This window comes from Balaenoptera borealis (assembly GCF_965194805.1).
Source record: "Balaenoptera borealis genome assembly, chromosome: 17".
Lineage (NCBI taxonomy): Eukaryota > Metazoa > Chordata > Mammalia > Artiodactyla > Balaenopteridae > Balaenoptera > Balaenoptera borealis.
This window is the reverse complement of record NC_138876.1, coordinates 30,091,582-30,105,420: the sequence shown is the minus strand read 5'-3', so window position 1 is coordinate 30,105,420 and position 13,839 is coordinate 30,091,582. Positions and strand designations below refer to the sequence as shown.

Sequence of the window (13,839 nt, the reverse complement as noted above, 5' to 3'; positions counted from 1 at the left end):
ACAAGAAACAATTAACAGCAGCCTTTTCCAGATTCTAGGAAAGAATCCACAGACATAATTTTCCCAATTTCAAGTTACATGCATTTGTTGTTTTTTTAAATCTTTGGTGTTTGCTACTGTTACAGAATACAGTGCTACAAAATAGAGATACAATGAATGAAGAAATTTCAAATCAACATGAATGGGATAAAACTGATCATATCTATTTTAGTCATTTGCTTTCTTATGCACTTGTGTATCTATGCCTACCTGTATTTTATACATTTTTGGAGAGACTGAGTGACTTGAGGGGAGGGAGGGTGGAAAGAGAGAGATCCTGCTCATAAACATGATCTTAATTTACACAGATAGGTTCAAAACAAGGTATTTCTAATAGCTGAATTCCATAAAACAAAAATTTACATCATTCTGTAAAGAATTCCATGACTTCCAATTACTTTGACATTTGAGCAAGTTTAAGAAAAACCATCCAGTAAGGTTCATTCAGTTTTCTTTGCCACATCAGAGGTCTCTGCTACCATCATAGTTCTAAGTTCTATCTCCTCTAGGGTTTCTGGAGAAGTGCAATTAAGAAACTTATAAAAATGTCTTCCATTAGGCAGAATTCCCTCTCAGCATGTATCTGAGAAGACATTCTCTTTCAAGCAGCATTTTTCTTGATGAACTGCTGTTGAGGTGATATTGTGTTACATTAGCAGGATGTTTCCTCACTCAGAACATCATCAAATATTTTCCCTGTCTTAGCAGCTAAGTCATCCGCTAAGTCATCCTGGGCTTATTACCCTCATGGTAGAGATGTACTGCAGAAGTGCAGAGTAAAAGAAATGAAGGATGCTTAGCTTTTGCATTTTGAAATAGATTTTTGAACTTCAAGACAAAGGTAATAGTAATAATGACTTTGGAATTGCAGGGGTTGGGCTTTTATCTTTTTCAGAAGCAGAAACTGAAGAGTTCAGAGCATAAAGTTCATGATAAAAAAAATTGGGACATTTTTCTCAATCTTGACAAAGATCCTTTGAGTTGGACTTAGGGAGATAATAGTCAAGAAAAAAAGTACACGTAGTGAAGCTTGGATGCAAGTGTCTGAGATACAAGTGGGTTATGCTATGTTATCCCTCTGGTTAGTTTCAAGTGGAGGCAGATGATAGAACGTTTTATACCTTCCATTTAAGTTTGTCATTGAGTGGGAAGAAGGAACTATGCTTGCTTCTAAGGTGGAATTCAAGAAGCCAGAAAAATTTGAGATTGCCCTTATACCACATCAACTTGGTACAGTAGCAGTGAAGTAGAACCAGTGGTATGATGTGAACAGGCAGATCAGACTTGAGACAGCTCTACAAGACATTTTCCCGTGGCCCCAGAAAGGTTCAGGGGAAGTATTAACATATCCCATGGCCTCAAGAGTGGAAGAGAAGTGGATGAAAGCAGGATAAAAGATTAGAAAAGTCTTCTCTATATGGAGAGAGGAACATAAACTTTGTGGAACAATGACTATGACCAATGGGATAGTGCATCTCAGTGGATGCCAGCCTGGGAGGATGAGATGCCAGGGACCAGGGAGGGTGAAATTGTCCATGAGTGACCAGATGATGACAATAATCAACCCTTCCCCCATCCCTACCACCACCACGCACCAATCCCCACAAAGTTATATAAGAACCCAGGAACCTGGGAAAGGAGGACAGGAAGAGGAACCCCTTGGATGGCTAACTTAAATTTGGAATGAACTAATTTTAATCAGAATTAACTAAAATCAGGTAGGATGGGGGTTTGAGTTGATTTATAGAAAACTATGGAAGCATGCTATTTTTGCATATTTGGATGTTATGACCTGATAATTCATACTTGCTACATATTCTTGACTTCCTCCTACTTCTGTTGTAGAATACTGATTGGAAGTGATCCTATCTTGGGGTATAGTAGAATCACTTCTTAAAGATTTGTTTCTTAAACAAATGTGTAAAGCAAAATTGTTTATAATGAAAATCACTCAAAATCCCTTAAGTCAAGCATACAAGACAGTACACAGGCACGTTCTCATTCAATAAATCCCAAACAGGCAGGTTTTCCTTTAGGACTGGAGTATAGCTGTTTCTTCATGTGACACTGGATTAAGTTGTATGCTTTAGATTTCCAGACACTAGGGCAGAAGATGCCCTCAATATGAGAGGGTCATGGGGTTGAACATCAAGGGAGGACAGATTCATTCCTCCCACCTGCCATTCTGAGGCACTGGCTCATCCAGCAAAAGGCAGGCACCTTGCCCCACATTAAGTGCACCTTTCCCCACATTAATTCTCTCTCCCATACATGTGCTTTCACTTACACTCTCCCTTTCTCCCTCCCCTCACTCTTGTATATTTAAAAAAACTGTACATAGGCAACTGGATTCTTATGTTAATTCTTGAAGTTTTGATGTTCAAGTTATGGCTCCGGGCAGGTGGCCTTTGTAAATATCCTACCTGGCTTGATAATTTTGGGCTGGATCCAATATCATTTAAACTCAGCCTCTTCCCTCCCAGTGCTGTGTCTGTTCTCCATCTCAAAAGGTTAAAACAATATGGGCTCCTTTCTTCACCAGATACACAATTTTGACAGTGTGCTGACACTTTCAAAACTACACTTGACAATTCAATAAAGCAAGTGCCTATTTGTAACAACAGACTTGAAGAATACCTGGCTTCTATCAGAGAAGAAAAAGAAATAAAAGGAATCCAAATCGGAAAAGAAGAAGTAAAGCTGTCACTGTTTTCAGATGACATGATACTATACATAGAGAATCCTAAAGATGCTACCAGAAAACTACTAGAGCTAATCAATGAATTTGGTAAAGTAGCAGGATACAAAATTAATGCACAGAAATCTCTTGCATTCCTATACACTAATGATGAAATATCTGAAAGTGAAATTAAGAAAACACTCCCATTTACCATTGCAACAAAAAGAATAAAATATCTAGGAATAAACCTACCGAAGGAGACAAAAGACCTGTATGCAGAAAATTATAAGACACGGATGAAAGAAATTAAAGATGATACAAATAGATGGAGAAATATACCATGTTCTTGGATTGGAAGAATCAACATTGTGAAAATGACTCTACTACCCAAAGCAATCTACATATTCAATGCAATCCCTATCAAACTACCAATGGCATTTTTCACAGAACTAGAACAAAAAATTTCACAATTTGTATGGAAACACAAAAGACCCCAAATAGCCAAAGCAATCTTGAGAATGAAAAATGGAGCTGGAGGAATCAGGCTCTCTGACTTCAGACTATACTACAAAGCTATAGTAATCAAGACAGTATGGTACTGGCACAAAAACAGAAATATAGATCAATGGAACAGGATAGAAAGCCCAGAGATAAACCCATGCACATATGATCACCTTATCTTTGATAAAGGAGGCAAGCATATACAGTGGAGAAAAGACAGCCTCTTCAATAAGTGGTGCTGGGAAAACTGGACAGGTACATGTAAAAGTATGAAATTAGAACACTCCCTAACACCATACACAAAAATAAACTCAAAATGGATTAAAGACCTAAATGTAAGGCCAGACACTATAAAACTCTTAGAGGAAAACATAGGCAGAACACTCTATGATATAAATCACAGCAAGATCCTTTTTGACCCAGCTCCTAGAGAAATGGAAATAAAAACACAAATATACAAATTGGACTTAATGAAACTTAAAAGCTTTTGCACAGCAAAGGAAACCATAAACAAGACGAAAACACAGCCCTCAGAATGGGAGAAAATATTTGCAAATGAAGCAACTGACAAAGGAATAATCTCCAAGATTTACAAGCAGCTCATGCAGCTCAATAACAAAAAAACAAACAACCCAATCCAAAAATGAGCAGAAGACCTAAATAGACATTTCTCCAGAGAAGATGTACAGATTGCCAACAAACACATGAAAGAATGCTCAACATCATTAATCATTAGAGAAATGCAAATCAAAACTATAATGAGATATCATCTCACACCAGTCAGAATGGCCATCATCAAAAAATCTAGAAACAATAAATGCTGGAGAGGGTGTGGAGAAAAGGGAACACTCTTGCACTGTTGGTGGGAATGTAAATTGATACAGCCACTATGGAGAACAGTATGGAGGTTCCTTAAAAAACTACAAATAGAACTACCATACGACCCAGCAATCCCACTACTGGGCATATACCCTGAGAAAACCATAATTCAAAAAGAGTCATGTATCAAAATGTTCATTGCAGCTCTATTTACAATAGCCAGGACATGGAAGCAACCTAAATGTCCATCATTGGATGAATGGATAAAGAAGATGTGGCACATATATACAATGGAATATTACTCAGCCATAAAAAGAAACGAAATGGAGTTATTTGTAGTGAGGTGGATGGAGCTAGAGTCTGTCATACGGAGTGAAGTAAGTCAGAAAGAGAAAAACAAATACAGTATGCTAACACATATATATGGAATCTAAGGGAAAAAAAAAAAAGTCATGAAGAACCTAGTGGCAAGACGGCAATAAAGACCCAGACCTACTAGAGAATGGACTTGAGGATATGGGAAGGGGGAAGGGTAAGCTGTGACAAAGAGAGAGAGTGGCATGGACATATATACACTACCAAACGTAAAATAGATAGCTAGTAGGAAGCAACCGCATAGCACAGGGAGATCAGCTCGGTGCTTTGTGACCACCTAGAGGGGTGGGATAGGGAGGGTGGGAGGGAGGGAGATGCAAGAGAGAAGAGATATGGGAACATATGTATATGTATAACTGATTCACTTTGTTATAAAGCAGTAGCTAACACACCATTGTAAAGCAATTATACTCCAATAAAGATGTTAAAAAAAAAAAAAAAGAATACCTGGCTTCTAACTTCCCGTGGGCACTGAGTCAGTGTCTTAAATATGAATCTATTGTTGATGGTAAATACTTTAAAAACAGAACTAGTTATACATCCTTAATTGTGAGCTCATATTCCTCAATTATTTTCTTTAAAAGTAAACTTTTGTAATAATTTTGAGCTAGGAAAGGCAATCAAATTATATTGAATTTTAGTGTTACTAATTGATTCTCATTATTAGTAATGACTGTAATAACTACAGGCACAGTTACAAGCAGATAGAGGATTTTGTGGGATTTAAATTTTAATTTAGGAAGCTTTCTAAGAAAAAAAGATATATACAATATTACAAAGACAAAGTTAGTTATTAAAGTTAAATTTGCTTACAATGAGATAATTTTAAAAATTGTTTTTATATATTAAAAGTTGACATACACCACAAAGCTACACATTGCTAGGGCTTCCTCCAGTGTCTTAGAAGGTATCCCAAACAAATGAAGTGACCAGAAACATACTTTATTAGCTGCATGATAAATCCCACTCTGAGCACAATTTATTGGGCATTTACTACATGCTAGACATCGAATTATACACTTTATTATCTCATCTGTTATATTTCATATTATCATCCTATTTAGAAGTTAGGAAGGGGAAGCTTAGAGAGGGTAAGAAACTTGCCTAAGGTCACACAGCTAATAACTGAGAAAAAAATCTAATAATTCCAATCTGATTTGTTCCAACTCCCTTATTTCCTTTTTATAATACTTTAAAAAAAATTTATTACATAATTTAAAACATTACTTAATGTCGTATAAGTTGCACTTAAACATGAAGAGGCAGAAATATTTCCTTCCTTCTTCACCCATCCTTACAATTTATTTTACATATAAATTAAATCTAGACCATAGATATACGTTTTAAAAGCCAATTCTTTGACAAACACTAGACTTGTACCTGGATTCTGGGAAGAATTATGTTTTGGAGTAGGTTCTGGGTAAAAATCAGGTTAGGCACAGCATTTTATTTATTTATTTATTTTTAACATCTTTATTGGAGTATAAATGCTTTACAATGGTGTGTTAGTTTCTGCTTTATAACAAAGTGAATCAGCTATATGTATACATATATCCCCATATCCCCTCCCTCTTGTGTCTCCCTCCCTTCCACCCTCCCTATCCCACCCCTCTAGGTGGTCACAAAGCACTGAGCTGATCTCCCTGTGCTATGCAGCTGCTTCCTACTAGCTATCTATTTTACATTTGGTAGTGTATATATGTCCATGCCACTCTCTCACTTCATCCCAGCTTACCCTTCCCCCTCCCCATGTCCTCAAGTCCATTCTCTATGTCTGCGTCTTTATTCCTGTCCTGCCACTAGGTTCTTCAGAACCATTTTTTTTTTTTTTTTTAGATTCCATATATATGTGTTAGCATACTGTATTTGTTTTTCTCTTTCTGACTTACTTCACTCTGTATGACAGTCTCTAGGTCCATCCACTTCACTACAAATAACTCAATTTTGTTTCTTTTTATGGCTGAGTAATATTCAGGCACAGCATTTTAAAACCCCAGTAGTGCTATCGATACTTAGGTGAACGATGACATTCCACTCAATGATTTGCTGAAAACTGAATGTTCTTAAAATGTTTTTTTAAAATTCGTCCTTGAATTATATATTGTGGGACAAAGAATTGGTGTAAATATTGGCTTCAGACTTGTGTTTGTAATTCACCTGAGCTCCAGCTCTGTCTTGTAGATACACAGAGCACCATGATTGTTTTCTGTGCTTTGATTAGTGTCGGCTCAGGTTACTGATTTTTGCCTCCAGCCTGGAGTTTGATATTTAGTATGCCTGGCTAATACAGGCATTATGACTACAGAAGTCTTCAGGTTCCAAGTACAGGGAAGCTTTTGTTTGGTGGATTTACAATTTTTCAGACTTCTGGGTATGTTAAATAAGAGGTAAAAAGGAAAAAACCCACATAATTTACATATGTATGTGGGTATAGATAAATTGGCAAAGGTTATTTGTGTTCAGATGTGGTTGCTCTTGACATGATGACCCAACACCCCGAGTCCCTCACCAGTGGAGATTTCTGCTTCAAGAGTATGTCTTGGTTTATTAGCTGCTTTGGATCTTTGGCTGTGTGATCCTTTTGTTTTCACCCTCGGTTTCATGGTAGGTCTTTCAAACTGTGCCATAACTTTGTTCACATCATCTTAACTTTAATGTGTCACAGATCAAGTATCTAATTATATGCTTTCTTGCCTCCTATGATCTTTCACTGCTGGTCTCCTGTCAACGCCAGTTTCTAAATTGAATTCCTTTGGCAGCCATGCCCCTGAAATTTTTATATATGTATACACAATTTTTTTTTGCCCTGGAGTTTGTCCATAGATTTTAACATCTGGGTTTTAATCAAGATTTTAACTTTGTTTTCCCAGTGACTTCCAATGGTAAATTTACTACTTTCTCTGGGCATCCCTTTGAAAAGGAGACATGAAGGGAATTTTTTAATTCCTCATTTATAGAAATATAATCACTGTAGTATATTGAATAATATAGACAATATGTGAATAATACAGACATTTTGGCCCCTTAGAATAAGATGGTGATTGCTCTTCAGGTATGGGGGGGGGGGAAATCACACTTTTATATAAAGTCTTTTCTTTTATTTAATGCTTACTAATAAATTTTCCTCAGAGTCCGGGCATAAAGTAAGCACTGTTGTAAGAGGGTTAGACTCTTATTTACTCTAGTATCTGTTTTTATTTTGTTTTATTATTTCAGGAAATGGTGTTATTGAGATCTAAGAAATGATTAAAAACATACATGCCCTATAAAGTCATGTATTTTTTCAGTCTTTTCCAGAAAATTGCTTACATTTTGCTAAGAGTGTTTAAACCTAATCATTGCTGATATTACATGGTAAGACTTGGCATTTAGAAAATAAAATGTGAGATAACTCAAGTTTAGTTCAGCTCAATCAATGATTCTTAGGTGCCGACAGTGTAGCAGAAAATGTGCTTGCTTACCATTGAGAATATAAAAATGACTAACACATGCCCCCTTCAAGAGCTCACTATCTATTAATGGTGAAATAGAACACTGGCAAAACAGGAGGGAGACTTTTTATTAAAGAAAGGAGTCACAGTGGCAAAATAATTTTGTCTCTGAAAAATTGCAGTGAAGATTATCTCCAAGAAATGTATTAATTGATGATCTCTGTTCAATTAAATTGTGTGACATATACCAGAATAATTCATCTGTGGTCTCTACAAAGTTATTATCTCAAAGGAAATAGTAAGGAGGGAGTATAGCCTCATAATCTGGTGTCAGGAGACCTCTGTGTGAATCTTGGCTCTACTTCTAAATGTTGTGTGACTTTTTTTCATATCTGTAAGGTGGGGATAATATTACGTATTTATTCAAATTTACTATATTAATGAGATTAGCTATTACATAATGGTGTGATAACATAAGCCTTCAAAAAATATTACTAATTTGATCAGTATTAGTAGTAACTAACAGTGCAGAGACCTATATCATGATCGTATCCTGGCTCCTTCTCTTAAAGTAGCCAGGAGATGATCATGATATAGAGCAATTTTTTCTTCTCTAAAATCCCATGAGGAATGAAAAGTAATTGGATGCTCTTAGGAAGATTTTCAAAATATTCATGGAGCAGAGTAATTCTGTAGAGCAGTGATTCTCAAAGTGTGGTTCTTGGAAACAAATTCATTAGCATCATCTGAGAACTTGATCAACATGCAAACTTAGGGCCCCATTCCAGATGTTTGGAATCAGAAATTCTGGGAGTGGTGCCCACTGATCTGTGCTGTAATAAAGTCTTCAGGTGTTTCTAAAGCATGATAACATTTGAGAACCACTGTTATGGAGAATACTGACATCAATATCATGTCTCATTAGACAAGTCAGTTGTGACCAATCTTTTACAAAACACTTCTTTATTACTAAGTCTGTATTAGCAGTATACCCCAATTTACTCTTACATGGAAACTTTCAAAGCCATTCATTATAGCAATTTTCCTTTTCATTTATTAAAGAATTACTTTAGTCACTAGGGAAGAAGAGGAAAAAAAGTTCAACTGGTAAAATTTAGTATAGATTGACATATAAAGTAACAGAATATTCTGAGAACTTTTATGTGATAATGACTTGAAGGTAAGAACATTTTTTGGTTTCTCCTGATCATAATGTTCTTGTTACTATTATTTTTTCCTCAGCTGATTTTTTAAACATCTTCTAGGAAGTAACTGTTCTGTCCAAAATGCTTTTTTTGTTTTCATTTGGCAGGGAAGACAAGAAATATTCATAAACCTACCAGATGGAGACTGCTTGAGAATTTGAACGCTGTTTAATACAATTTTGCATCCATAGTATCTACCAATGTGCCCTGTACATGTGTTTCATAAGTATTTGTTAAATTGCATTAAAATTATAATAGTACAAAGCCAAAAGTGACTGATGCCATAGATGAAAAAAGGTAAAAATAATCTAAGACTTCATAAAAGAGAGAGTTCACTTCCAGCTGGAGGACTAAGAAATATTTCACAGTAAAGATGGAATTTAAGCTAATCTCTTGAAGAATGAATAGAATCTAGACCTGCTTGGATGGAGGAGTTGGCAGGCATAGGGAATTCTAGGCAGAATGAATAACATTTTGCAATACACTGAGAGAGGAAGTGCAGGATATGTACTTGGAGCAAATAGTTCTGTGTTACAGAACAATTATGGAAAACAGCATGATAAAATTTTTTGAAGCCAGACCATTGACGAATAACAAACTTGGAGTTAAAACATTATTCTATGAGTAGTATACAGGCATTTTAGGTTTTAGAATAGGAAGTGAATGCTTAGAGCTATGCTTGAAGATTAATCTGCCAAATGTAAACTAGATTGAAGAAGGAGCTGTTGAATGTGAGAAGAGGAGGGAAATCTTGATTTGAGAGAAATAGGGAAGCTCAATTAACAACTCAGTGTTTGATGAGGTGTGAGGATCAAAGAATAGTAGCGAGATGTCATTGAGATTTAAAACCTGGGTCATTAGGAGAAAAGTGACAGAACAGAGGCTGAGGAGGTTTAAATTTTGAACATGATGAATTGGAGTTGCCTTCAGACCAAACAGGTAAAGAAGTCTAGTAAGTAGTTAAATATTAAGTATTACAGCTTTATAAAGAAGTCAGGTTGCACACACAGATTTAAGAGCTATTTATTTAGAAATGATTATTATATTTATTGAATATGATTTTCCAAGGAACAAGTGCAGTAAAAGTCAAAGATATATCTTTGGAGAATATCTGCACGGTGTGGAAGAAGAAGGAACAAAGAAGAGAATATCTTGAAGTATCAAATAAGCAGATATAAAATAGGATGAGGGATGAGAGAAGGCCTACAAATAGATGATTATGAAGTCATTAGTGACTCTCAAGCAGTTTGGCAGAAATAATGTTGGAAGCCAAGTTCTCTAATTTTTAGAGGGGATGAACAATAAAGGGATAAAGGCAGACATGAAAAGTTGTCTTTTAAGATGTCTGGCTGGATTGAAAGAGTGACATTAGTGTCATGGTGGCATAAGATGTCCCTCACTTTTGTGTCTCATTTTAACAATTAAAACTCAACATATATACATGAACAAAAGTGCCTCTGTTAGAGTTGTGGGATCTATCACCACACACCAAAGGACCTGGGAGGAGTCTTGCCCATCTGGGCATTGAGTAATAGGCAGATAGACCTTGGTATGGGCTATGGAACCAACAGGAGCCTATGAACTGGCCTCAGTCTTTCTTGGCTGTGTTTGGGGTACACCTGGAGAGTGCTGACTAGGGCAGACACCCACAGATGAGAGACCCTTTGTAGAACTCCATGTTTCCAGAGTAGAAATGCCAGCACTCCATTGGAGAAAAAAAACACAAGTTTGGATGTTTTAGAAAAGGTAAAAAGAACTTTGCCAGTGCTGTGCCTCCCCCAAAGTAGCATGGCATAGACTAAAGAAGCTGGGGCAACCTTTCCTGTGGGGAAAAGGAGAGCAGTGAGCTAGTGTCTGGCTATTCCAACTGTGCTGACACCATGGAAGAAACCCACTTGTCCCCTGTGAAACCTCAGAGTACTGAGGTAGAACCCTCATGACTAGAGGAGGGAGGAGACTAGGGAAAAGGCAGATAATATATCAGAGAGCATAAAAGGGAAGTGGTTCCTGCTGACCACATTCTACACTTCAGACGGGAAGCCTGCCTATAAGCTGCTGGAAAAACCTCACCTGAGAATCACCCCACCTGGCCCATGGGTACTCCCAAAGCTCCAAGTGCCAAACCCACATCCTCTCCACTCTGAGGCTATCTCCTTATGTGAGCTCTGGCTCCTTGTGAGGCTCCAGGGGCAGCAGTGAGAGCAAGCTCTGGTAGACAGGGACTGAGCATGGAAAGCAGTTCAGAATCTATAGGCAAGAGAGAAACCACAGATTTGAGCTGTAGCACCACCTTTGGGAACACAAAAGAGATTTCCAGCATCTGGCTTGATGAGTTGTAAGATTGAGAGAAGACATACCAGCTTAAGAATTCTGCCACAATCAATACCCATTTATGCTGAAAACTCTCAATAAAGTAGGTATAGAGGTAACATGCCTCAATATACTAAAGGCCATGCAGGACAAGCCCACAGATAGCATGATACTCAATGGTAAAAAGCTGAAAGCTTTGCCTCTAAGATCGGGAACAAGGAAAGCTTGCCCACTCTCAACACTTTTATTCAAAATAGTACTGGAAGTCTTAGCCAGAGCAATTAGGCAATAAAAAGAAATAAAAGGCATCCAAATTAGAAAAGAAGTAAAACTGTCACTATTTTCAGATAACATGATACTATATATAGAAAATCCTAAAAGACTCTACCAAAAAAAGTTAGAACTAATAAATTCATTAAAGTTGCAGGATACAAAAATCAATACACAGAAGTCAGTTGCATTTCTATGCACTAACAGCAAACTGTCAGACATGGAAATTAAGAAAACAATCCCATTTGCAATTGCATCTAAAACAATAAAATATCTAGGAATAAATTTGACCAAGGAGGTAACAGACACATACACCAAAAATTCTAAAACACTGATGAAAGAAATTGAAGACACAAATAAATGGAAAGATTCTGTGCTCATGGATTGGCAGAATATTGTTAAAATATCCGTACTACCCAAACCAATCTACAGATTCAATGCAATCCCTATCAAAATTCTGATGCATTTTAAACAGAAACAGAGTACGCAATTCTAAAATTTTTACGAAACCATAAAAGACTCCAAATAGTCAAAGCAATATTGAGAACAAAGAACAAAACTGGAGGCATCATGCTTTCTGATTTTAAATTATATTACAAATCTATAGTTATCAAAACAGCAAGGTATTGGCATAAACACAGAGCCATAGATCAATGGAATAGAATAGAAAGCCCAGAAATAAACCCACACATAAATAGTCAATTAATTTATGACAAAGTAAATAAGAATATATAATAGGAGGAAAGAAAAGACTCTTCAAAAAATGGTGTTGGGAAAACCGAACAGCCACATGCACAGGAAAGTGGACCACTATCTTACATCATACATAAAATTTAATTCAAAATGGGTTAAAGACTTAAATGTAAGACCTGAAACCATAAAACTCCTAGAAGAAAACATAGGCAGTAAGCTCCTGGGCATTGGTCTTGGCAATGATTTTGTGGATCTGACTCCAAAAGCAAAGGCAACAAAAGCAAAAATAAGTAAGTGGAACCTCATCAAACTAAAAAGCTTCTGCACAGCAAAGGAAATCATCAACAAAATGAAAAGGCCATCTACTGAATGGGACAAGATATTTGCAAATGATATATCCAACAAAGGGTTAATATCGAAAATATATAAAGAACTCATGCAACTCAGTAGCAAAAACGAAAAATCCTATTAAAAAATGGGCAGAGAGTCAGAATAAACATTTTCCCAAAGATACACACACGACCAATTGGCACTTGAAAAGATACTCAACATCAATAATTGGGGAAATGCAAACCAAAACCACAATGAAATATCACTTCACACCTGTCAGAATGGCTATCATCAAAAAGACAAGAGATAACAGGTGTTGGCAAGGACATGGAGAAAGTGAACCCCTGTGCACTGTTGTTGGGAATGTAAATTGATGTAGCCAATATGGAAAATATGGAGGTTCCTCAAAAAATTAAAAGTAGAACTACCATATGATCTAGTAATTCCACATCTGGGTATTTATTTGAAGAAAATGAAAACACTAATTCAAAAGATATATGCACTCCCATGTTTATTGCAGCATCATTTACAATAGCCAAGATAGAAACAACCTAAATGTCCATCAGCAGATGAATGAAATGAATGAAGAAGATGTGATTGATATATATATATATATATACACACACACACACACACACACACACACACACACATATGCATACATTTACACACATATACACATATAATATATACACATACATATACATATAATATATACACATACATATAATATATACATATATACACACACATAAATACATACATCCACACACAAAGAGGAATATTATTCAGCCATGAGAAAGAAGGAAATCCTGGAAATCCTGCCATTTGGGACAACATGGATGAACCTTGCAGTCATTATCCTAAGTGAAATAAGTCAGACAGAGAAAGACATACACTGTATGGTATCATTTATGTGTGGAAGCTGAAAAACAAAACACCAAACTTTCAGCTATAAAAATAAGTCATGGAATATAATGTATAGCATGGTGACTATAGTTAATATTGTATTGCATATTTGGAAGTTGTTAAGTCAGTAGATTTTAAAAGCCCTTATTTTTTTTAAAAAGAATTCTGCCAAAAGAGGCAGCAAGAAGCATGGAGCAGCTGTACCCATACAAGGTTGGAGAAAGCTCCAGATATAAGCAAGATCAATGAAAAGTATCTCTTCCTTGATGGCAATTAG

General features: G+C 36.3%; 1 protein-coding gene across 1 annotated transcript in view; it reads left to right on the top strand.

The window, feature by feature from the left end:
• The window catches only part of LOC309615148 (uncharacterized protein), a 259,975-nt gene extending 246,677 nt beyond the window's left edge, over window positions 1-13,298 (top strand). The window contains exon 4 of the mRNA XM_082364516.1: window positions 9,158-13,298. Within this exon, the coding sequence (XP_082220642.1) occupies window positions 9,158-9,222 (65 nt within the window). The 3' untranslated portion in view covers window positions 9,223-13,298. The remainder of the gene's footprint in view (window positions 1-9,157) is intronic.
• Window positions 13,299-13,839: the final 541 nt, after the last annotated feature.